Below are 24987 nucleotides of genomic sequence, written 5' to 3'. Positions count from 1 at the left end.
AAGATGCCAATGTTTATTTTTAAATATAAAACTTCAAATAAGTTGTTTCTTAATTGAGCGATAGGCCTTACCTTTTGAATAGAAAAAAGTGTTTCCTCAAAGAGCTGCATAAATGTCATTTCTTCATAAAATACAAGTGACTAATTGCCAAATTGAGGCCCCAATGTTTTACTGTTACCCCCGGAAAAAGTTAGCGTCCCAATAATGAGTAAATTAATGCAGTGGAAAAACTACAAGCACAAACTGGTCACGTTTTTTTTTTTTATTTCAGAGCATGAACGTCAAACAGAAAAATGTAAAAGAGGATTATTTAGATTTTGATATTCCCCAACGGTACCGCTTTAATGATAAATTTAGATTTTGCTCCTGTGTAGGCGGGGCTAAAGTGGGGCACGTGAGGTAATGTGACTTCCGGGCTCCGTTCGATTGGTCAAATCTAGGTAAACGTCACAGGAGAAAACTCGCAAAATACGCAATAAAAAGATTTTAAAAAGTAAAACGTCACTACGTAACAGCCGCATTACTTCCTTAAAACCCAGTCAAATAAACCTATCCTGCATTAAAACTACTTTGAAAAATCCAATTTATCCCAAAAGTAACTTTATGGGAGTAAATGTACCTGGTAACTAAAGTGGTTTAGTTGCAATAAGAACCCAACTGAGTGATTTCCGCCATGGTGACGAAGCAGGACAGGTAAGCCGACACCGGCCGCCATATTGGGAAGTACAGGAAGTGAGAGAGGGAGCGAAGAAGGAAGAGAGAATAGACAGAGAGGGGGCGGCAGATAAACTACAGTAGTGATTGTCGAGTGTTACATGTGGCCGCGGGTTCTCAGAAGGGAAAAAAGGGCGTCCTCTGTGGCTTTTTTTCCCATGTTCTTCCGTCGGGAGGAAGGGGCGGACACGGCGCCACAACGCACCCGGGGATAGGTTTTGCTCGCTCGGCTCGAGAGCTCCGTGGCGGGTCGGCGCCAAACCGGCGAAGTGACGCGGAACTAGCTTCGCATTTTACGAAAGAAGTCGGGGACGGCCGGACTGAAGGTCCCCGCGTGGCCGAAGAGGAAGTGAAAGCAGCGGCGGCGGCGAGAGGGCAAGTCGAGGCAGAGGAAGGACAAGATGCCGCTGGCTCAGCTGGCGGATCCCTGGCAGAAGATGCCGCTGGGGGGGACGGCGGGGGAGGTGAGTCACTCAGTCCCGGTTTACCTTTCAATTGAACTTCAGCAACGCTGGGAAACGTGCACTGGCCACTTCAGACAAAAGTGCTCTTAAATTAAGGTATATCGTACTTATGTTATAAAACAAAGAAAGTGGTAAGAGTACAAGTATTGACTCATGTACTTCATTGAAGGAAAATGGTACTGTACTCATTTTTACTCGCATTTATCATAGGTGGAAAAAGGTTGCCCATCAAGAAGTACAGACGCTTTTGTTAAAAATGCTTTTGGAAAAGTAGTGCTGATTCAACTCTTGTGCAATTAAAAAAAAAAAAAAGTTTACGCAAACTGAAGTGCACGTAAAAAAAGTAAAGTAAAAAGTCACAATGAATTTTCAATATTTTTTTTTCTTTCTTTTTTTTTAATGTGACCGTAAGTTAACGATTACTTAGCTCCGTAGGAAGTATTTGAACTTTTGTGGAAAAATAACAAAAGAACATTTTTTAGTAAGTACAGGTCTATTCATATTGAGCTGGTAACCCAATGTTAAAAATGACTGGCAGTTACGCTATTACGCTAACAAATTCAAGGCGCTCCCAGAAATCAAACAGAAATTCAATTACTAATTGAATCAAAAGGAATAGAAATCGAAGCGTCACAAGATCCTGGCGTAACTTACAGACACGACGGGGATGTTTTGTGATGGAATATTTTTGCCAAAGAGCGAGCGTAAAAACTGTTATACTTGAAGGAAAATTGTGTTGCCGGTGGTACTCTTGAAACAGTTCTGAGAATTGTGAGTATTCCCACCATATTTGCACAGGTTCCTGCAGAAACATGTGCTTGTTGTTCTTTGCAGGGTCATGGCCAATCTTGAAAAGGCGAACAAGTAAAATATCATTACATAGAATATAATGATCAAACGCAAGTTCGGTGTGGTGGAGAAATATGTTAGAATAGTCCAGGACGTGTACAAGGACAGCAGAACTGCGGTGAGATGTACCGTAAGTGTGTCAGAATAATTTGAGGTGGAGGTGGGACTGCATCAGGGATCTGCTCTGAGCCCCTTCCTGCTTGCGGTAGTAATGGATAGGCTGACAGATGAGGTTGGACTGGATTCCCCTTGGACCATGATGTTCGCAGATGATATTGAAGACTGTGGGTGTTGGAGAGGAAGATGCACGAGATAGGATTAGATGGAAAAAAGATGACACGCTGTGGCGACCCCTAATCGGGACAAGCCGAAAGAAAAGGAAGAAATTTGATTATAAATCATTTTTAAATCCCCAAAACTAGTGTTGTAAAACAAATAAAAATGCCCTTTTTTTCCCCTGAAACATGTACTAAGGATTAATCATCTGATTATTAATGCCTGACCATCTTTGAGTACATTTTGGAAAAATGTGTAATTTTTCATTTTAATCGACTATATTATACACAGTCTAAGAAAGAACTAGGACAGCCGAACTTTATCAAACCAAACAGCAAATAGCTCGAGTGACGCATCACGCTCTGGGTCTGCTTTTCTTCAGCTTCAACCGGGACCTTTAGTCAAGTGATCCTCAACGGTTGAACAAAGGCAGCTGCACTGTTCTTTCTTTCGTTCTTTCTTGAAGACGTTTCACTTTTAACTGAAAAAAAAAGCTTCTTCACTTGTTAAATTTCAGATGCGGAGTCTCCCCATTTATGTGTGAGCGGATGTGTTCCTTGGCCTTTGTTTTCGGTGCCCGGTGTGGTTGGCGAAATAGCCTTAGCCAAGGTGGAGGCTAGCATAAAACCTTTAGGCTTCTACTAAAAGGCAAAAAAAAAAAAAAAAGCCTCCTAGAACTTCAGAATATTTTGCGGTATAATCAGAGGCACTTAAAACGGTGACAGGTGTGCGCAGACTCTCCTTTCACGCAAGTTTGAATGCGATTGTGCATTCTTGTGCAACCGCGATATCGCAGATGTTCTATATTTACTTCCCCTCATGAAATGGTTTCGTTTTTGTAAACTGAGCTGTGCAAGGTGAAAGGCACCTTCGCGGCGGAAAATGCTGACAAGTGACACTCTCATCGCTGTTGCAATCGTGTTATTCTCATTATATTACGACGATTGCAAGTCCCGTACTGAAAAGCACCAAGAGAAGAGGATTGTGCTGCAATATTTGCGGAGTGACTAATGACATCAATTGGACTTAATGGATGTCAGACGTCAATAGAAGCCGAAAGTCAGTGCCTGTCTTGTGTCATCTATTCTTGGTCTTTTTTTTTGCCGTTATGCAAAAGACCGAATGTACGCTAGAAACGTTTGGAGAAAAGTGTGGGATTGCTTCACCAACTGAGTCAGTGGCGTGTGTGTTTGTGTTCCAGTTCTTCAAGTTTTGTAAAAAAAAAAAAAAAAAATCTCAGTAACAAACAGGAGGCGTCTTTTCTGCATGATTCAGGAAGGAGCTTGCGTAAGCGCGTCCACTTCCTGCGCGCGGTGCGACAGGAGCGACGTCTGCGTGTCCACTTCCTGCGTGGCGGCGTCACCGGCGCGGCACCGGAGCGCCCCACGCTTATCCTATTCTTGCGCGGCGGCGCAAGATTGGGAATAGTAATAATAACCCAACCCCGATTGGCTGCCGCGATTCGCCCGCCAGCACAAAAAAATGTAGTGAGTCATACTGCCAGCGTCTTTTGTTTTCACGTACCTACCTGCGCTTTTCCCACAGCGGCGCGCTGACTGACACCAGTGACGGAACATTGAAGTTAGAGCCGCTTACACGCGTTACGTTTTTAACATTTATTTCATAGTTACGATATCCAGCGTCACGTCCATGTCGACTAGTCGTTCTACTAGTGCGTGTTTAGTCTCACTAGTGAGGACAAAGAGCGAATTAGCTTAACGCTAGTTCACTAACACGAAGGTTCAGGGTTCAAATCTGGGCCTTTTTCTACTTGAGATTCAACTCTCAATCAACAACTTATCATTTATCAAATTCATCGCTGCAAATGATTTAGAGACCGATTAATCAAATATTAAAATACTTGTTAGTTGCCGACATGTGCCACTTGATTGGTTGGCACCCAATCCAGAGTTGAGCCCCACCCCTCACCCCAAAATTCCAGGATAGATTCCAGCATACCTGGCCGCAATCTGAAATGTGTATGTAGAAATGCAAATACTCGCATCTTTTTCAGTCATGCGGCGCGTGTTTCCGAACGTCGATGCCGCTCCGGATCAAACGCGGCCTCGCTCGAGTCAAATTGCCATCGTCCCTGGAATTTCACAGCGTGCCGCAACACGCTCCTCCGCGCTACGGCTGCTGCCATCATCATCATCATCATCATACACCCCCCCCACCCCCACCCCTCCCCTCCCCGAGATTCCTCAAGATTCTCGCGTCCGCCGTGACCCGCTTCCCCTTCGATTCCGATGTCATAACCGTAGGCGTGCTGGCGAATCCCCTCGCAGGAAGTCAACAGCCGAGCGACCGCCTGCGTGCTTTTACAAGTAGCAATGGTTGTCTGCCGTCGTAGGAGTGATATTGGTGTCGGAATCACAGCTGTCGTTCCAGCAGGGAAGAAGTCGGGCCGCTAAGCCGCCTTATGTCTTGCCGCTTCTTGTCTGCTCTTCTTCACCGCAGCGTGCATCTCCGGGTTGACAGGCTGTGACATAAAAACAAATAAACAAAAAAAAAAAAAGGCAAAAATCTTTTTTTCTATTTGAATTATTTGTTCCCGCTTTGTTTATAGAAAAAGCAAATGACATTATTCAATTTTTTACCCTCCCTTATGCAATTTGCTTAATTTCTCCTGATACCAATCAGGCTTAGAATTTTTATTTAGCTTTTTTTAATTATTGTTATTATTATCATTTTATTTTTATTTAGTTTTTTTATTATTGTCATCATTTTTATGTATTTATTTATTTTTTTACAAGAGTAAAAAAAAATCTACAGACTACTGTTCCAGTGCCAGATTTTTTTGTTATAAAAAATGAGACGGTTAAACCTATCAAATACTTTTTCCACCTTTTAATGTGACCTATATTTTATACAAAACAACTGTGTCCCGAATTAACATTCAAACTCATGTTATAAATTTTTGTTTCAAGCAGAATCCTGAAGGTTTTGTGCTAGCATTTTTTGCCATTATTTGGAACGAACGCTTTTTAAAGGTTATTTGGAAATGGGGAAAGAGTGAACCATCATAAGAATGACCATTCGGCACGTACTAGACATAAGGAACAGAAGTCATGTAGAGGTCAGCAGAGGTCAACATTGATTAAGGGTAACAATCCATTTCTTAATGCCCGACAGGCTAGTTATACATTTTAAAAATATCTTTTGTTAACCAGTTTGATTTGAGAATATTTTCGGCCTTGTACGTACTTATGTCTGTACGGAAAATGAACACTCATGTTAACTTAGTTTAGCATTGGAAGACATCGAGCACTTGCTATACCAACCTAACCTTTAACCTTTGTGTGCTTCCAGGACGCGCATAACGACCTTGAGGACTCGGTCGGGGAGGACGACGGCGTGACGCCCGCCAATGTGAGTTTTTCTTGCGTCCAGCGCGGCGCGCACGCCTCACCCAGGCCCGTTTTGTTTGCATGCGTGCGAGTGACAACAGCGCGGCGGATCGACGCCCACTCCTTCAGGATAATTGCCGGGATGAAAGTGACGCTCGCCGCGGCTGACGATCGGCGGATGACTCATCCCCAAACATACACAACCCTCTAACAAGCTCAGCTCGTTAGCGCCACCGCTGTCTTTTCATGTGTGCGAGGGGCTTTTGTGCAGCAAAGTGAGAAAATAGCACCCCCCTTTTTTATTTTTTTATTTATATATATATATATTACATTCCTCTCCATTTTAGTACATATCCATTACCGGACATGCGTAATCCATTTTGCATCTTGACTGTTTGTCCCATTTAATAAATGCTCGCTTGCAATTTGGGGGTTTGCAGTCGGTCACGCGAAAAACCTTTCACGTTGGGCTACTTTTAACTCGCTGTAATTATCGTCTAACATGGCGGAAATGTAATTTAAAATTCCTCACGGGCACAGGAGATGGTGATTATTACATGTGTATTAATGTGTTGAGATTTCTAGTGTTATTGAATCGTGTTCGTCAAACTTTGCTTGCTCTCACCAACCAGTCAGATCTGACATGGCAACACGTACGAGAAAGAAAAAGAAATCTGATTGGCCCGAAACTCCAAAAGCCACATTCATGTGCTACGTGCAGTGGCGCAAAGAGAAAGGCCATTAAATGAAATGAATAGACTCGTGAATAAATAATACATAATAATCCTGCCACGGTTACATGTGCATGAATGTGCACGTGCCGAAAATGGACTTCTTGGCCCTCTGACGTCTCCACAAGAGTTCTCATTCTCAATGTACAAAAATGTTCAAGCGCTTTGTCTGTGCGTGTCTGCGTGTACCCGTGTGTTTGTGCGTCTGTGTGTGTGTGTGTTGTGTGTTTCTGGCAGCTGCAGATATCGATTTTTAAATGCAGAGGAGATGGCTTATGGATCGTCTGTGGGAGAAAAGCTGAGTAGTCATTACTCGTCTCTCCAGAGTCTTTTGTGCACACACACACACACACACTGATGCCCCCAGTGTGGACAGAAAATGGCTTCCAAACCACATTAAAAGGGTCGCCCGCTCTCTCGGGGGTCTGACTGACATCTGCTGCCATCTGCTGCATCTCAGGTGTGTGCGTTGGTCATGTGTGTGAGGTCACTTGTTCAAATATTCAACAAAAGACAGTAAATGTTCCGGAGAGGATCGCTTGTTCCACGGCAGCAGGCTGGCATCATTTTAAGTAACACACACACACACACACACAGTCTGACGCCACACGTGCACCCCCACCTCCCGCCTTTAGCCGGGTCTTCAGACCGATGATCAAAGGAAGGATTAATTATTCAAGAGCGAACGAGGCCTCTTCCACAAAAGCTAAAAATATGAATGTCTTTCCTCATTAGACCGCTCATTTTTCACATTCCATATATCATGTCGCAACTTCCTGTGTGCGCGCGTTTGTGCGTAGTACTGTGCGTAGCGCTCGGTGGCAGATGGTGTTTAATCTCCTGTGACCATCTGCAACTGTCTTTCCGCGGTCTTTGTCTTTTTAAACACACACACTACATGTCCGATCAGGTGTGTGTATCACACATCAGGAACGCTTGTGTGGCAAAACGTGAACGATTTCGAAATCAGCCTGGATCGCTTTCTACTGGCGTGTGCGCGTCAGGTTCAAGTTCTCGTTACGTAGCGCCCAAACGGAGACGTGCGTCCCACCCGCTCTCCTGTGAGTGGGTATTGATAGATGTAAAATATTGATCAATAACAAATGCGTGTGCGTGGTGTGTTTCCCCCGGCGGCAGGCGGGGCGGTGCGCTGCGAGCAGTGCATTGTGGGTGTTGCCATTGTGAGAGGTCACAGGGTGATGATGTAATCTGGCCAAATCGTCTTCCTGAACTTGTCTGTCTCTCTCGCTCTTAGAAGCAACCAATCACCGCTGCGCCACACAATATCTTTGTGAGAACATAGTGTGACGTGTGCATGCATGTGTGTGTATTGCATGCGCACACAGGAAGCGAACTTGAAACTGTATGGAAAGACATTCGAGCATTTATTCGATTTCCTTAATATCTATTTTACTGTCCGTGTACTAGGTACACTCTCTGTCTTTGCTTGTAAGATAATTCAATGCACTAATGTATTTCATACCTCAATCTACCCAATATTTTAGTACTAAATTGAAAACTTTTATTCTGCAGAACTTCTTCAAATATTTTTTTCATTACGACCTGTAAACGCCTTTACGGTAAATGGAGATGAAAGTCGAAAAGGAGGCGTCGGGCCGGGCTTGCGCTGACCTGAGCAGGAATTTGACACGCAGCCTCCAAACTTTGTTTCATTTCCTCCCTTCATCCTCCTCCACCTCGCTGGCACATGTGGAATTTCGTGCACTGTCATGCTTCCACACCGTTTCCCCTCCGAGACGCGTTGTGCAAGATTGACGGTGCATTCAAATACCTGTGGGAAATCTGTGTTTTCTCTTAAATGCGCATAATTATGAAAACAAGCACGCATGTGCTGCATCGTGGCTGTGTGTGCGTACGTGTGATGGCAGGATCAGCGCACAGATGTTTGCCATCCTGTGCAGATGTGGTTGCCAAGGAAACGATGACAGGACGTGATGAACAGCTGGAGGGCCTTCCCGCTGGTGCGTGCGTGCGTGCGTGCCGGGTTTTGGGTCGGCTCTCGTCTCTCCGTAAATCTGCCATTTGACGCGTTGGGGCCGCGATGACGGGTTGAGCGGCCATGAAGACGCTTTTGCTGCACGCCAGGAGGCGACGACGTCAGGTACAAAGCTTCCGTCGTCGCGCGCAGCTGCTGGCGTTGCCGCCCGGGTGCTGTTACTTGGACATTTTAGGGTCCGGTAGAGAATGGAAAGCGCGTTGATCATTTATTCCACACCGTGGATATCCAAAATGGCTTTTTGGAAAGTTGTTTAGTAGAACAACTTTAGTGTTATTAAGTGAGGAAAAACTAACTTGTGGGTATTTTGGTGCTACTGCCAGGGTTAAGCGGGTTACTAATTGGACTCTGTAGTGTTACTAGTCCAGCACTTTAGTTTCCCAATAAGGTTTAATGACATACGAGTATTAATGGCACTAGTAGTGGGGGAAAAAATGTACAAGGCAGTACGCCCTTGGACGTCGTCGTTCTACTAGTGCAGTGAATTATGAGCGTAGTAGTAACTTAAACTGAATGCCAAAGACATTAAATAAATTCTCAGATGGCTTTCCATAGCCGTGTGCAGCGTGCGACTTAAAGCGCGTAGTCGTACACGTCTGACTGGTTCCGAAATGTTTCCACGCTCTCCTGTCGGGCAGCTTTCGTCACTAGTATGACAGCTATGCGTGTTTCGAAGTGCCAGGCACACCTGACTCCTGTTAAAATGTGTATCGAGGTACTTAAGACGGGGAAAAGGGGAAGAAAACTAGAGAATTGAACAGCAACAGCGAAAGTGACATCCTTCCTGGAGGGCGCTCACTTGTGTGGCTCCCCGGGGCTGATTGTCTTTTTGCGCTCTGATTTCAAAGCGTGCACGTGTGGACAAATCATTCAGCATGCAGACAAGACAGGGAGAATATCTCGTATTTGGATAAATCATATAATACACCAAACAATAACATACAAATGTACATGTAGGATGAAAGGCTGCAGAGACAAAGTGGTGATATAGAATTTTGTTTTTCTTTTTTTCAATTTTCAAAATCTTCTTTGCTGAGTTATGCTGTTACTGTAGCAACTAAAACCCGTGAATCAATGCCTCACTGGATTAATTTCCCGTTGCAAGCAGCGTGGTGGCCTCGTGTTTAGCTGTTCTGGCTCACAGTTTGAAGTTGTGGGGTTTGAATTTCAGGTTCCACTTGTCCCATGTGGTGTCTTGCGTATTCTCCCCGTGCTTGTGTGGTTTTTTTTCTGGGTGGTCCAGATACCTAGGACAGGGAACAGGCCCATGGGCCACTCATGTGGTGGTTGTGGTCTTCCTGGCGCCCGCAGGCACTATGTTGGTCACCCCTGTGCTAAATTGTTTATCGGTGTAAATATGAGTTTGAGGGCGGCACGGTGGCTCGGCTGGTAAAGTTCTCAGAGTTCTGAGGTCCCGGGTTCAATCCCGGACCCGCCTGTGTGGGGTTTGCATGTTCTCTCCGTGCCTGCGTGGGTTTCCTCCGGGCGGGCACTCCGGTTTCCTCCCACATTTCAAAAACACGCAACATTAATTGGACACTCTAAATTGCCCCTAGGTGTGATTGTGAGTGCGGCTGTTTGTCTCTATGTGCCCTGCGGTTGGCCGGCGACCAGTTCAAGGTGTACCCCGCCTCCTGCCCGTTGACAGCTGGGATAGGCTCCAGCACTCCCCGCGACCATCGTGAGGATAAGCGTCGTAGAAAATGGATATGAGTTTGAATGCCTATTTCTCTATTAATGCCTTGCGGCTGATCGGTGAGCAGTCCTCGCGGCGTACTCTCCCTCTCGCCCGAGTTCAGCCGGGGTCTCCTGCTCACCCGCGACCCGAATGAGGACAAGAGCCCTAGAAAATAATGGATGGATTTCCCATCGATGGTGTTGCATTTGCGAACGTAATTAAGAGGCTTGGAGAGGCTCCGCTGGCAACTAATGAAGTGCTTTGATTCCACTAATGAGAGGAGGCCTGTGCCCGCGTGTGTTGTGTGTGTTACGGGCAGGTTGCCGCGGTAACGTGGGCGTTCCGAGGGCGCGTGGAAGTGCACCTCTGACCTCCGTCCCGCTCACATTGAGAAGCCTTTGTTGTTTCCCAGCTTTCCTTGCTGCTGTGAGGAAAATGTGCTGTGACCGGATTGGAAGGGCTCGCTGAGTCATTTTTTTTTTTTTTTTTTTTTGTTTTGTTTGGATTGTACTCGCAATAGTTCATATGACTCTTACCATCATTAGTCAGGATACAAAAGACTTTATTGTTGTCGCGAAACAAGTGTTGACGTTGTTGACAACCACATGCTTTTGAAACGTGACCACCACAATCTGCCACTGGGCAGGTGTTGCTGCCGTCATATTTTAACGTTCGCACGCCCCAGTAAATTACACATTTTTAAGCAATCATTAGAGTCGCACGCTTTGGGTGCCAGCACCGAAGTCTGCTGGAAAGAATCCAGTTTAACAGCAAGATGCAGAGATGCCCCACAACAAGTTTTCACTCATCAATGGTGGACTTTGGACATATTTCCCCCGAGATTAACTCAGGTTCACTTTGCATGATAATTATAGAATTATCCAGCCGCCTACAATAGTGATGGAAGCGTTCCCGCGTCGCAGTGACCGAGCGCGCGCTCGTTGCCAGCTCGTGAATAAATGATGACATCCATCCCGACTCTGCTGCTTTTCGTCGATATGTCATCCTTTCCTCCTCTTTTTTCCCCCCACCGTCATCACGTCTTCACACCCACCGTTGGCTCTGGGTGTCGTTCAGGGATCTTGCGCTCGTTCGAGGATGCTGCGAAATTTTCCCTAGGTGGCGCTGTGTCTCTTTCACTTCTCTCACGCAGAGGCAATATTTATTAAAAAGAAAAATCAAACTAAAATCAAGGGGAAATAACAGTTTTCTTTGTCTGCCTGGATATTTATATTTTTTTCCCCATAAAAAACATTAATAAGAAAAGACATTTAGGCTTGTCATTGAGATATTATTATTAGTTACGCTGCGTATGTTTAGTTTCAAATAAATAATACTGTAATTATATAAGTGTAGGTGTTTTTTTTTGGCTAGCTATATTTACTTATTTTGCAAACCCTTGCCAAGTCAATTTTTCCTGTTCTATTGGCAGACAATTTTGCTTTGATCATATTGTATTATTTCTTATTTCCGTGCCTTTCAGCGACAGTGTGCGGGCCTATTTGTGTGCACGTTATTTGATCCATGTTGTCCAAGCGAGCGGAAATGCACTTACAACCTCTAACCTGACAAATCCCAAATGTGTGTGTGAGTGTGCGTGTGCACAGCGGCCATGCAGCCTGTTAATTTCATTGCATAACAGGATTAGAGGTCGCAGATTGTGTGGAATGGAATCCCACCGGCGCTCGATATGTGATGCTATGCCCCCTCCACACACACACATACATAATTTCAATTGCTAATGATGGAAACACGTTTTTCTTGTGTGTGTTTGACATGAGTGCCACTTTGGATATTGTTTTTTTTTTTTTTTTCACCTCTCTGACGGTACTCTTTGTTCCCCTTCACTTTATTCATAAAAGGTGTGATTGGAACTGTGTGGTCGTGTGGAGGGCGACAACAGGTGCAGGTAACTTAAGAAATGTCATCTGTCCGTCATCACCGCATTGTGCACATTGCGTGAGAGAGACAAGGTGGCGTTGGGAAGGTGGTTGTGGGTTCAAATGGACCAGTAAGCTCCGTTTCATTCAGTTGCAGAAGGTACCAAAACAACCGATCACGACGCATTTCGGCTTCGGTTGGCACCCGGTCCGAGCAGTCGACCGGTTCGCTTCTCACCTACAATCTGCAGGGACAAGCTCCAGCCCTCCTAACACCCTAACGGGGGCATTTGTACCCCCTCTGGGGGCCCCTGGTTGGAAGAAGCATGAAGCCAAACACAGACAATTGCTGAATAACGATAGGTTTTATTAAATAATCTACATTGACCTACATAGCTACCAACACTGAAAAGAAAACGTCGTATAATTGTATATAAATCACAGAAAAATAAACTTGAAATGTGAAAAACTTACTAGGCGGCACGGTGGATCAGCTGGTAAACTCACAGTTCCGAGGTCCCAGGTTCAATCCTAGCCCCGCCTGTGTGGAGTTTGCATGTTCTCCCCGTGCCTGTGCGGGTTTTCTCCGGGTGGGCACTCCGGTTTTCTCCCACATCCCAAAAACATGCAAGATTAATTGAACACTAAAAGTGTGATTGTGGATGCGACTGTTGTCTGTCCCCATGTGCCCTGCGATTGGCTGGCAACCAGTTCAGGGTGCACCCCGCCTCCCTGCCCGTTGACAGCTGGGATAGGCTCCTGCACTCCCCGCGACCCTTGTGAGGATAAGCGGCTGAGAAAATGGATGCATGGATGTGAAAAAGAAACTAATAAACGCATAACCATCTTCAAAAGGAAAAAAAAAGAAAGTAAAGCATATACAGTGGGGGCTTGAGATGCGAGTGACCCAGTTTATGAGTTTTGTGGATATGAGCTTTTTTTTATCATCACTATTATTTATTTACTGTACATGTGACGGGCCTTCGGGCTTGAGAAGTCATGAGTTGGCTCATCCTGCCTCCACACACACACACACACACACTCAAGACACAAAAGTATCTAACTTCTCATAAATGTGTGCGCCCAGTGTGTCACATTTCAGTCCTACTTGTTGCTGTTCTGCATTGGACTATATTGGAGTGGTTCTGAGGTTCTTGTACCCGTGGTTCTCAGTCATTGGTCATTGTTTGTGTGTGTTGCGGGGAATCTCCAGGACACCTGATGGAAAATCTGGATGGAAGGGTGCAGCTGTGAGTCAGAAGGGGAGGAGAGTGCGGGGAATCCCACCCCCTACCCCTCTCTGTATTTGGTCACACCCCCCCCCCCCCACTACGCACATCTCGTCCGGCCGCGGGCATCCCCCGTCGCACGGCTCTCGCTCACCCGCTGCCACGGTGGGGCTGCAAACCACAAGTGTCACTCCGCCGTTGACTCTTTGCGATGACACACCGCTCGGCCCGCGCCAAGTGCGCGTGCGCCCTCGCCGGCCTCATCCGGGGGCTGAGGGGGCGGCTAAAAGCGCTCCGTCAATTCCTGCTGCCCCCCAGGACGTCCCGCGGCTACGTTGGGCCAGCGGCGTGGAGGCGGGGGATGTTGGGCTGTTTGGGAGCGGCGCCCCGCAGCTGGACTGTGAGTTGATTATGTCATTTGATCTCGAGGAAACTCACACTTGGCTCAAAACTTTCGAGTTCTGAACTTTTGCGTTCAGCAAAACAACCACTTTAATGTCAAAGCACTGTCATGTCAAAGTCAAAAGGTAAGCAGAGCTGCAGTTTTGGTACAAATTGATGGTTGAGTGGAGACTTTTCTGTGTGGCGATGCTTCCTTGTGCCCCAAAAATCTTTGTTTGTTGTGCCAGGCACTTGCTTGTTGTGCTATGCTCAGGCAATAAGAGATGCGTTGGAACAAGAAATAACTCGAATAATTTGATTCTCCAAAAACTTCCTCAAGGCTTTGCAGCGATCATTTTTACACGCTGACAAATTTCACACCACTCAATGTAGAAATGAGTTTGCATGATGGCGCCGGTCCAGGAGGAAAGCGTGCATAAAAAAAAAAAACAAGGTCTCAATTTAAAATTTCACACTTGAAATAAAATCCAACAAAGAGCAAAGTGTCTACTGATAATTTAAACTAACTAATGTGTTATAACATTACATCTATGATTGCCAACAAAAGGTTTCGATGCTAGGTAATTTAATATAGCCTACCACTGCTAGTTATAAGTTATTGTCACGTCACAGCTTCTGGCGTATTTTCAATCACGTTATTGAACAAATTGTAATGAAGTAAAAAAAAAAAAAAAACAACATAATACATTCAGGCACGAGCTGCCGTGGCCACTGCTCGCGGCCTGATTGGCTAACTCGTGGCTAACAACAGGCAGCTACACTCTCATGGGCTGCCCTCGACTTTTAAAAACTAGTTACAGAGTCACGGAAACTACAGTGTGGTACAGCAGGATGACGACCCCAAGTGAACAAAAATAATGCTGGCGCTTCACATGCATTTTTTTTTTTGTTATATTGTTGTTCAACAATGCAAAACCAATTTCTGATGATGACATAAGTGGTAAAATAATCAATTCTAAAAATATTTGATGTTTGCATTCCTAGAGGTGAAACACTAGTTGCTGTTTGGTTGGTGTTTCTTTTCCTCAATGCATGCAAAAGGTTCCTGTGCGTTTCTGTGTTGATCTGAAGCAATGTTGAGGAAAAAGTTACATAAATGTGGAAGGTGACTTCATTTGTGCTCGTCTACGGTTGATTACGAGTGTGTGTTGGGCACAGGCGCTGGCTTTGCACTTTTAATCCCGTGATTAAGAGGTGCGACAAGAGCATCCTGTCGCCGCAGCTCTGATCCGCCATCTGTGTTCTGACTCACGCATACACGCACATTTTGAAATGTCAACATTCCTCCGTCTTGCAAACGGTGGTCAATCTATTCCTGCGTCGTCGCCGCGTTTGCGGTTGGGCGCTTTCGTAATTTTAGCAGTTAGCAGACATTAACCGGCACAAACAACATCGTCACTTAGTAGCAGGCAGGCAATCAACTATGACAGTGATGGGGGGGGGGGGGGGATCTTTTGAATTTAGAGGGCCCTTACTATGTCATGAAGGAAGGTTATATTTTATGCGAAAGTGCGTTTTTACGAGCTTGTGTTGAAGTAGTTGTGTGTCAAGTGTGGAATTATTCGTAAAAAAAAACAAGTAATTGTTGTATGACTTTCTGGGGCAAAAAACAGATTTACTTGAAATTGCCATCTCTGTGGAAGGGGTTGGTTGATTTTATTGGTGTTAGCATGTATGAGCTGTAGTGTTGTGTAGGTAGTGGTGCCCCCACCAGTGAAAATTCTTTGGCTCCCCAGGCAACTCTGGAGTCCACTTCTGCAAGGAGAAGCCCGCTTTCCTAATTCAGGCCTCCCGCGCATACTCAACAACCCTAATTTACTGGATTGGATCATACAATTTCGCTGAAACGACTTTTAATTTAGAGCAGTGGTCTCAAACTGGCGGCCCGTGGGCCATTTGCGGCCCCCAAGATGATATTTTGCGGCCCCCACCTTACTATGGAAGTTAAATAAGAGTGTGCCCCTGAAGTTTTTATATTAATGGCACTTTTACAGTGTTGTGCCCAGAGCTGACGAACCTACAAATCACGGTGGCCTGTGGTTCTTGGGGGGGGGGGGGGGGGGTGACAGCGACCAGGCTTGATGCAAGCAGAGAAACGTTTTTCATCGAGTGAAAGTTACAGTGGTGTTGCCATGCAGAGTTTCACGAGTAGTTTTGCACACAACTCGTTTACACCAGCTCTCTTGCTTATCTTTTGTGCTAAAAAAAAAAAAAAAAAAGCCGTTTTTCTTTTTAATTTCTCATTTAAATTGCGTGCGACCCAGCCTCAGTTAGAATGTGCCCACAGCGGCCCCCCAGGTCAATTGAGTTTGAGACCACTGGCTTAGACTCATGACTTGAAAATGATTTTGTTAAATGTTATTTTTAAGAGGTTGTTATGCTTTGACATCTTTATTCGGCCGATTCCATTGAAGCCGAGTACCAAATTGTGTGTATTATTGTGAGAAAAGCAGCGAGCGAGAGGTGACAAGTGTTCAAATAAAGACACAAGTGTTGGCAAAGGAGGCAGGAAGGTGGGAGAAGAAGCAGAAAGGAGGGAGGAGAAGAAATGTCTGAGTGAGAGAAAACAAGAGAGAGAGAGAAGGAGAGGGAGGAAGAAGACAAAGTGTCAAGGATGATCAGAAGCCGGTGCCGCTCGGTACCGCTCGGTCCCGTCGCCGCGCAGGAGCATGTTGTCGCCGCGGAGCCTCGGCCCCACCCCGGACTACAAGACCCATTATGCACTGGGAGCCGGCAGGTTATCCACCTGGGAAGGTCAGGTAGGCGGCAGCGAGGGAGGCGGATTAGGTTTGCTTGATTGACTTTACAAAGAATTTGAAGGCAGAGTACACGCTCGCATCGTACGGCATCATTAGTCACTCCGACCCAAAGCAGGTACCGGGGGCGGCTCCATGACAACCGTGCGTCCCGGCGTATGCGTGTGCACGCGTGCTCACGTTGATATCTCCCCATATGCGGATGACAAACAGTCAGGTAGCCCGCTCGACCAGTCGCCGGCTGTTGTCTAATGCAGGCTCTCCGTGGTTTCGCTTGGTTTCCCACAAACCCTGCAACAACTTTCTGCTGTCGTCGCGTAACACCAAGGACCAGGGCCAGCGAGCCCTCCACCAAGGCAAAACTTCCCCGTACATCTCCTGCAGTACCACAGTGCGACATTAGAGTTGGTCGTGCGCGCCCACATGACATTAACCGATTTCATTTAATTGCTCAATAAAACTTCACACGCGCACAATGCATCTTTGTTCATCATCGATGCCCGGCAGCATTTCGTGACAGGCAGAACAGTTGCCGGAAATGCCCCCTCACATGGACGTCACTGTAGTTAGTCACCCAAGCAGTGTTTGTCCCCCAAAAAATTTCTAGCGTAATTGCTAGATTATTTTACTACAAATGCTCTTTTTTTTTTTTTTTTTTTTATTCCGTGGCTTGCCGTGAGATTTTTGTAACGTAAAATACACTCGACTTTTTCCCAAATGTCCGAGTTTTTCGTAGAGTTGAGTATTTGTTTGCTTTGTGTTGCGAGCCAAAATTTGAGGTAAGAGCAGGCTTGAAATACGCCACCGAAGAGGGGGGGGGGGGGGGGGGGGGGAATAAAAAAGGCGAAATTATGGTTCTGCGATGTCTGCAGTCGTTGATGCACTTTCGGGGTTTATCTGAACGGGACCAACATACAAAAATGAGCTACGGTTAGTCAAAATTCACCCACAAATGCTCACACACAGACTAACTATTCATGTTCCTGATCTCACTTGCTAGGCCACGCCCCTTAAAGGCACTCTTACACCACAACAGTTCTTTTAACTTTCAGCTTGTCCAAAAGTACAGTAATTACACTTTAGAATTATGTATGTCTTTCCATTTTTAATATGTTTTTTACATAGTTCTAGTTCTAGGTCAGCTGGTAAAGCGTTGGCTTCACAGTTTTGAGGTCCCTAACCCTTGGGATAGGCTCCAGCACTCCCTGTGACCCTTGTAAGGATAAGCGGCTAAGAAAATGGATAGTTTGTGTTTTTCGGGGATGTTGGAATGGAGTAATAGCCCATCTTTTCATTTCAATGGTGAACATTGATTGAGCTAAGTTGCCACTTTACGTTTTATGTAGCTTGGCAGAGTCGAGGTCGGGAAACATTGCCAGCGTACACAGTGGTCACATTTTCACCACGTCTCCATTTGCCGCACGTGACCCACACGGGCAACTGTTCGGCACCGTCATCGTGTGCCGTACCGACTAATATATGCTTGCCGTGTGTTTACGTGTCCTGCAGGATGACGTGTCCATCAAGGAGATAAGCATCACCCACCACGTCAAGGAGGGATGCGAGAAGGGCGACCCGCGCCAGTTCGAGCTGCGCAAAGTCCTGGGACAAGGCTCCTTTGGAAAGGTGCGTGTGTCTCACTTTACGCTTCAATGCACCCGGTGGGGCCCTGTTGTCCATGTTTAAGAGCCCGTTGCCACGGGGACGGCAGGCTGAGGGCCCTTCACGCTCCCGCTGAGTGTCATCGTGCTCATGAATGAGCAATTGGCCTCCCGCTCGTGTTATCGTTCAGTTTGGATAAAACTCGCACAAGAGCAACAAAGAGCGCACACAACTCTGCTTGTGACACAACACTGTCTGACGTGTGTGTGTGTGTGTGTGCGCGTGTTGCGTTTAGGTGTTCCTGGTGAGGAAGGTCACAGGTCCAGACGCCGGCCAACTGTACGCGATGAAAGTCCTCAAGAAGGCAACACTGAAAGGTACACACGCACACACCAGTGTGTCAAATATTGGTCCTCCTCGGATGAAAATAGTCCCCGACAGAGTCACCGTTGCAAAGTTTGAAACTCAATTAGCAGGAAGTCGCAATGAGCCGAGGTTCAACTTATCTTCTTTACAAAATCTGTCCTGATCTCAAATCCGAAGTGACGCAACAACGTCATATACAGGAAACTGTTAGTGAGTATAGTTAGAAAAGGGCACTCGACTAATTTCGATTTTGTGTCTTTTCCACTGTAGTGATTGAGTTATGATAACTGTCATGCCCTCGCATGTGGGCAAGGTGATTTACTGTTTTTAATATTGGAATGATATCTGCCCATGACAAAACAAAATGCTTTTATAGAACAACTTTCCATTAAATTACCTTAATTCACGTAATTTGCCTCGGAAAGAGTCTGAATACGGAATATTGACTTCTGTGTGTGTTTTCAGTGCGCGACCGCGTCAGGACGAAGATGGAGAGAGACATCCTGGTGGAGGTCAACCATCCCTTCATCGTTAAACTGCACTACGGTGAGTGACTGCGCCATTATCCAGCCAGTCGCAGTCCTCGTTTCAACTTTCAGCCTTCCTAGGAAGCCCCTTCCGTGCCGTCTTTATGTGCATTGCTTCCTTTCCTCCTCAGCGTTCCAGACGGAGGGGAAGCTCTACCTGATCCTGGACTTCCTGAGAGGGGGAGATCTCTTCACTCGGCTTTCTAAAGAGGTAACGCAACAACAAAAATGCTTCTTCTCTCCGGGTTTCACTTCACTGCTGCTTGAATTGCGCGCGTGTGTGTGTGTGTGTGTGTGTGTGTGGCGGTCGTAGGTTATGTTCACAGAGGAGGACGTCAAGTTCTATCTCGCAGAACTGGCGCTGGCTCTCGATCACCTTCACGGCCTCGGCATCATTTACAGGGACCTGAAGCCCGAAAAGTACACGCGGACTTACGCACGCGTGCATTCTCTTTGAAAAGATGGCAAATGTCTAAATGGCACGCGTTTCTTGTTTCAGCATCCTGCTGGATGAGGACGGACACATCAAGCTTACAGGTGCGTGCGCCGCCGTGACAGGATCTCACTCGTCTTGAATGCGCATGAAGGAGGAAACGCCGCAAAGTAGCGATAACCAAAGAACCTCAATTAGTTCTTCCCCGTCCTCGCTCCTCGGTTGATCACGTGCAAACCGAGGATGCCCCTTTGACGTGATTTGTTCCGTGTTGCGCAGACTTCGGCCTGAGCAAGGAGTCCATCGACCACGAGAACAAGGCGTACTCGTTCTGTGGGACGGTGGAGTACATGGCCCCGGAGGTGGTCAACAGGCGAGGGCACACGCACAGCGCGGACTGGTGGTCGTACGGCGTGCTGATGGTGAGCCGGAGAGCGTTGCGTGATTGTAAAATCCGCCTTAGGGCTGAGCAATTGGAACTTATTTGTCAGGATGAGCGTTTTCCTTTTGGCCTGCCATGGACACTTTGAGCCATTGAAAATGTCATTTTGAAATTGTACGTAATTTGCTCATTTGACTCATACACTTTGGGTAAAATGTGTTTCATTTTAGACTCCGCACTTTGGAAATGCCACTTGTTTAGTTTTCAATTAGACCACATCCATCAATTTTAATGCAATGCAGTAATATTTTTAGTTTACAACAGAGGCTTTTAATGGCTTACATGCATTGAAGGATTACATTTCTGATTTAAAAGAAAATTCCGGTGGTTTGGGGTAACAATGTAGCCCATAGATCATGTAATATGTAATCTATCTTGATATTGTGATGTTAAATCCTCTCTCATCTAATAGTGTTTTGAGAAGATTTTTATCAACGATTATGAATTTCAAGGGGCGCTGCCATTTTCGCGAGTCTATATTATAATATATATCATATTACATGACCTATTGGATGCATTGTTAATGCAAATCCCCTTTGAGAAATGGATGCTCCCTCTGCTTGCTGGAAAAATAATGTACTAGATGGATGGATCTATACATGTGCACATATGCATACATCCCAATACAGAAGAAAAAAATACAGCCACCCAGACAAACACATAATCTTAAAAATTGCAGACAGTCAAAAATGTTCAAAAATAGTTTAAAATAACCTAACCTATATCGCTCATCACGATTACACGCTTTCTTTGCGTACTTTCTGAGTTGTTGTCCTTCTTCTAGTTCGAGATGTTGACGGGAACGCTGCCCTTTCAAGGCAAAGACCGCAAAGAGACCATGACCATGATCCTCAAGTGAGTCCACAAGGCTGCCAGACTTGACAGGAAACAACAGCCGTGACGTTCGAACGCTGAGCGCCGACTGAGTTTCACGTTGGGTCTTCAGGGTTCAACTTGTGTGTGCAGGGCCAAGCTGGGAATGCCGCAGTTTTTAAGTTCAGAAGCCCAGAGTCTCCTCAGGAACCTTTTCAAGCGCAACCCCAGCAACAGATTAGGTGAGCAGCAATTGAGCCCAGCTCCTCTCGATTGCGGTTAGCATTGCTAAGCGCTCCCTCTCACGTTTGAAGGAGCGGGTCCGGACGGCGTGGAGGAGATCAAGAGGCATCAGTTCTTCAGCACCATTGACTGGAATGTCCGTTTGCGCCGTCACATTTTCCTCCCGCCGCGGCCATTGTGACTCATGCACTCACTGGCAGCTTCTGTCGTCCTGCAGAAACTCTTCCGCCGAGAGCTGGCGCCTCCGTTCAAGCCGGCGGCAGGACGGCCCGACGACACCTTCTACTTTGACCCCGAGTTCACCGCTAAAACGCCCCGCGGTCAGCCTCTCCCCTCACAACGGCACGTCAAGTCAGTGATGGCAAAGTAATGAATGTCTTTGTGCGTTTATGCGTCAGACTCTCCGGGAGTCCCGCCCAGTGCCAACGCCCATCAGCTCTTCAGAGGATTCAGTTTTGTGGCAATAACCGAAGAGGAAACGCAACCCGTCCCCAACGCCATTGTTCAGGTATCTGCTGATAAATCATCCTAAATGACGATAATGATCCTAAAGGGAGGGGGGCCACATTCATGGATGTGAAGTCAAACTTTTATCGGATGACACAAATAGTCAAACGCTAAAAATCAAAAATAAATCAAGCGGCATGTACTCGGGACGGGCACTAGCGTGTAAGTGCCCCTCGTTGTGCTGGCCTGACGCGACACTTTACGCCCTGCAGCAGCTCCACAGAAGCACGTCTCAGTTTTGCGACAGCTACGAGGTGAAAGAGGACATCGGCGTGGGGTCCTACTCCATCTGCAAGCGCTGCGTGCACAAGGGCACCGGCATGGACTACGCCGTAAAGGTGGGGAGCGCCCGGCGGGATTTGCACGGGCCCCGCTCGGGCACCCGTTCTAAGCGTGTCCCGCTGTTTACAGATCATCAACAAAGCCAAGCGGGATCCCACGGAGGAGGTGGAGATCCTGCTGAGATACGGCCAACACCCCAACATCATCACGCTCAAAGACGTGAGTCGATGCTCGCAATGTGGGACCGTTACGATTGGAGTTTGTGCAATTATGTCAAATAATTTACTTGTCGTCCCGTCCCGTGACCGTTAGGTGTACGACGACGGTCGCTCCGTGTTCCTGGTGACGGAGCTGATGAAGGGCGGAGAGCTGCTGGATAAAATCCTCCGCCAGAAGTTTTTCTCCGAGCGAGAAGCCAGCGCAGTTCTCTTCACCATCACCAAGACACTGGAGTACCTCCACGTGCAGGGAGTACGAGCACATACCCGCCGTCACGAGTACTTTTGTTGTTTCTCGTGAAGTATAGAAAAGGGAAATGGCATTACCGGCATTAATATTATGTTGTTACGTTGTTCCATAACTTGTTAGCATAACATTTCCTACTTCTTTGGTGTGGAAGGTGGTGCACAGAGACCTGAAGCCGAGCAACATCCTCTACGTGGACGAGAGCGGGAACGCCGAGTCCATCAGGATCTGCGACTTTGGCTTCGCCAAGCAGCTGAGAGCGGAGAACGGCCTGCTCATGACGCCGTGCTACACGGCCAACTTTGTCGCTCCCGAGGTGAGTCCTTGTTCTTCTTTTTTTTTTTTTTTTTTTATGTTCAAGCTGTCGCACACTCAACACAGCTGATGTGTGCGCGTTTCCCGCCGACAGGTTCTGAAAAAGCAGGGTTACGACGCGGCCTGCGACATCTGGAGTCTGGGAGTGCTTCTCTACACCATGCTAACGGGGTATGTTTGGGGAACCCCGTTTATGCATTCATTCCATTTCCTCGATATTCAACTTACGGTCCCTGTACTACTACTCTTTTTCCTCACTAGTAAGACCGTGAATGACCGTGTTTTGCCAGTCATGTTTTTTCACTACTGTATGATATTTTTGGGCACTAGTGCGACTTATTTAGCATACTAGTAAGACAACAACATGTTAGTTGTGAAGCAAATTTATGCACTAGTTCTCAAACACAATAGGATTGCTTCAAAACAGATGATGAAACTATTGTAAACTGAGACTCCACAAGCTGCAAGTCTTCTTTGTTGTTGAAATTGATTCATTTGAATTTTCATGAGTCATCGTTATTTTTGCCCTTTCGCAGCTTCACTCCCTTTGCCAACGGCCCCGAAGACACGCCGGAGGAGATTTTGGCCCGGATCGGCAGCGGGAAGTTCTCACTTACTGGAGGATACTGGAACTCTGTGTCTACTGAGGCTAAGGTGTGATACGATTAAGCGCAGTTACGCTAGGACGTAATCCATTTTTTTATCAATTCAAGTTTTTGTCAAGATAGCATACACACACACACAGAGGGGGATCGGTCAGTGCCATGTTTTTTTTTGTCTGTGGCCCGCCAGGACCTGGTGTCAAAGATGCTGCACGTGGACCCCCACCAGAGGCTGACGGCCGGTCAGGTCCTGCGCCACCCGTGGGTGACGCACCGAGATCAGCTGCCCAAATACACACTCAACAGGCAGGACGCGCCGCACCTCGTCAAGGTGACTTTGTTCAATTCCTGTTCACGTCACGTGATCATACAGACAGAAAGTGAAACGTGTGTTTGGCACATCTGCCTCGCAGTCGAAAGGTCTCGGGTTTGAATGCTAGTGCAGGAATTTGCACACTTGCAGCCACGCAATTTTTTGCGTAGTAACACAGTGCTGATGTTCCAGGGAGCAATGGCGGCCACGTACTCGGCCCTCAACAGGAACGTCCCCCCCGTTCTGGAGCCGGTGGGCTGCTCCACTTTGGCGCAGCGGAGAGGCGTGAAGAAGCTGACTTCCACCGCTCTGTGATGTCACCAACTTCCGACCGCCGTCCCCTCCCCGACCCCTCCCGTCAACTCTGACCTCTAGCTGACCTTGGACAGACTACTGATGGAATCCAGGGAGCGCTGACGCCCAAAAAAATCAGCACACAAGAGGCCGCCGCCCTCCTGCACACTTGACAGGCTCTTCCGATTGGGCAGCTGACTGCGCTCTTCCGAGATAAACTTTAAACTTTTTTTTTTTTTTTTGCTTTGGACAATCAGAACAGGAAGCGAGCGTCCGTGTATATAAACCTCAAAATGGGATGTTTAATCATGGAAAGACAATAGTCCAACAGAAGCATTTAAAGCCATAGGATACTTTGTGTTTAACTTCCCTGTTGTCACGGTGATGTCAAACATGACATCTGACGTGCACGTCAGACCCCAAAACCGACAAACACTCAAGCATCGTGAAATTCGATGCTGCGTTCACACCGGATTTGAATCGAACCATTCGTGCGACGTGATTGCGCGCAAAGTCAATGCAGTTCGCGTGAATGCGCCGGTCGGCGCGTATGACGCGTTTGACGCGACGTGAGTTGGGAGAGAAAATTAGAAGATTAGAACTACAAGCCACAAATCGCGTTGCAACAATCAGCTTGAAGATCGGCGAGCAAAGGGCCCGCCTGAGGGAGGACTCATGCCGCTCAAAGCGTGAACGTTGTGGCCGATTGATCGTTTATTCGATAACGAATTCTTGGAATAAATGCTCAAACGGCTTTCCATCGTCCCCGACTGTCTTCACCGGTCACGTGACAGGAAGCGGAAATGGCTGCAGGCTGACTCCGTCGTGTTTCCATCTTTGACCGACACCTGGGTGACAATGACGCACGTCAGTTCATGCCGACACCGTGATGTTATGAATATGCAAATGAGTTCTCTTGCCTCAGCTTCTTTCCAGTTTGGTCCATTAGGACTGCAAAGAGGTTCTTCTACATTTTGGTTCCGGGAGAAAAACTAATTTGCAAGGACCCCTCCTAATCCATGCTCCGATTAAGCATTGCTACCTTCTGCATTCCTAAATGCCGCAGAAGTTATGATTCAACCTCGTCATGACCTGTGCTGAGCACAAAGTACTCTTAAATTCAAATATTGCTTTGGCGCCATCTTGTGGCAACTTACAAATAGACTTCAAGAAGTCAAAGGCAATGGGGAAAGAAAGTGTGATGCTTTTGGTGTCCCATATTTTAATAGCACCTAACGTTGATGGGCCAAGGCACATCTTTTATACTAGAAACGTCCCTCAGCACCCTACCAAAATTCGACGGAATGGGTCAAGCAAATTATGGCTCCCGGGGACCCCCGTAGGAGAACAACTTACGTAGAGGCCCGATGATGAATGCCAAAAAAAAAAAAACACGGTCGTCACGAGTGTAAAAAAGCCGGTGTCATCCCTGGATAC

General features: G+C 46.7%; 1 protein-coding gene across 2 annotated transcripts; it reads left to right on the top strand.

Moving 5' to 3' along the window:
- Positions 1-489: 489 nt before the first annotated feature.
- rps6ka3b (ribosomal protein S6 kinase, polypeptide 3b) lies at positions 490-24868 on the top strand. Of its 2 annotated transcripts, XM_061804829.1 has the most exons (22): positions 490-1178; positions 5616-5675; positions 17856-17972; positions 18244-18325; positions 18780-18860; positions 18973-19052; positions 19155-19261; positions 19341-19378; positions 19554-19696; positions 20501-20571; positions 20683-20771; positions 20844-20908; positions 20990-21092; positions 21171-21280; positions 21492-21617; positions 21691-21780; positions 21874-22032; positions 22181-22342; positions 22436-22512; positions 22878-22995; positions 23134-23274; positions 23449-24868. In XM_061804829.1, exons 1-22 carry the CDS (start codon positions 1116-1118, stop codon positions 23569-23571), a joined length of 2205 nt encoding a protein of 734 aa, XP_061660813.1. In that variant the 5' UTR covers positions 490-1115; the 3' UTR covers positions 23572-24868. The 2 variants fall into 2 exon arrangements, with proteins under 2 accessions (XP_061660813.1, XP_061660814.1); XM_061804830.1 differs by lacking the exons at positions 490-1178; positions 5616-5675 and adding an exon at positions 8417-8506.
- The last annotated feature ends 119 nt before the right edge of the window (positions 24869-24987 follow it).

The sequence above is a fragment of the Syngnathoides biaculeatus genome, chromosome 19 (genome assembly GCF_019802595.1).
Source record: "Syngnathoides biaculeatus isolate LvHL_M chromosome 19, ASM1980259v1, whole genome shotgun sequence".
Lineage (NCBI taxonomy): Eukaryota > Metazoa > Chordata > Actinopteri > Syngnathiformes > Syngnathidae > Syngnathoides > Syngnathoides biaculeatus.
This window is presented reverse-complemented; position numbering and strand designations above follow the sequence as displayed.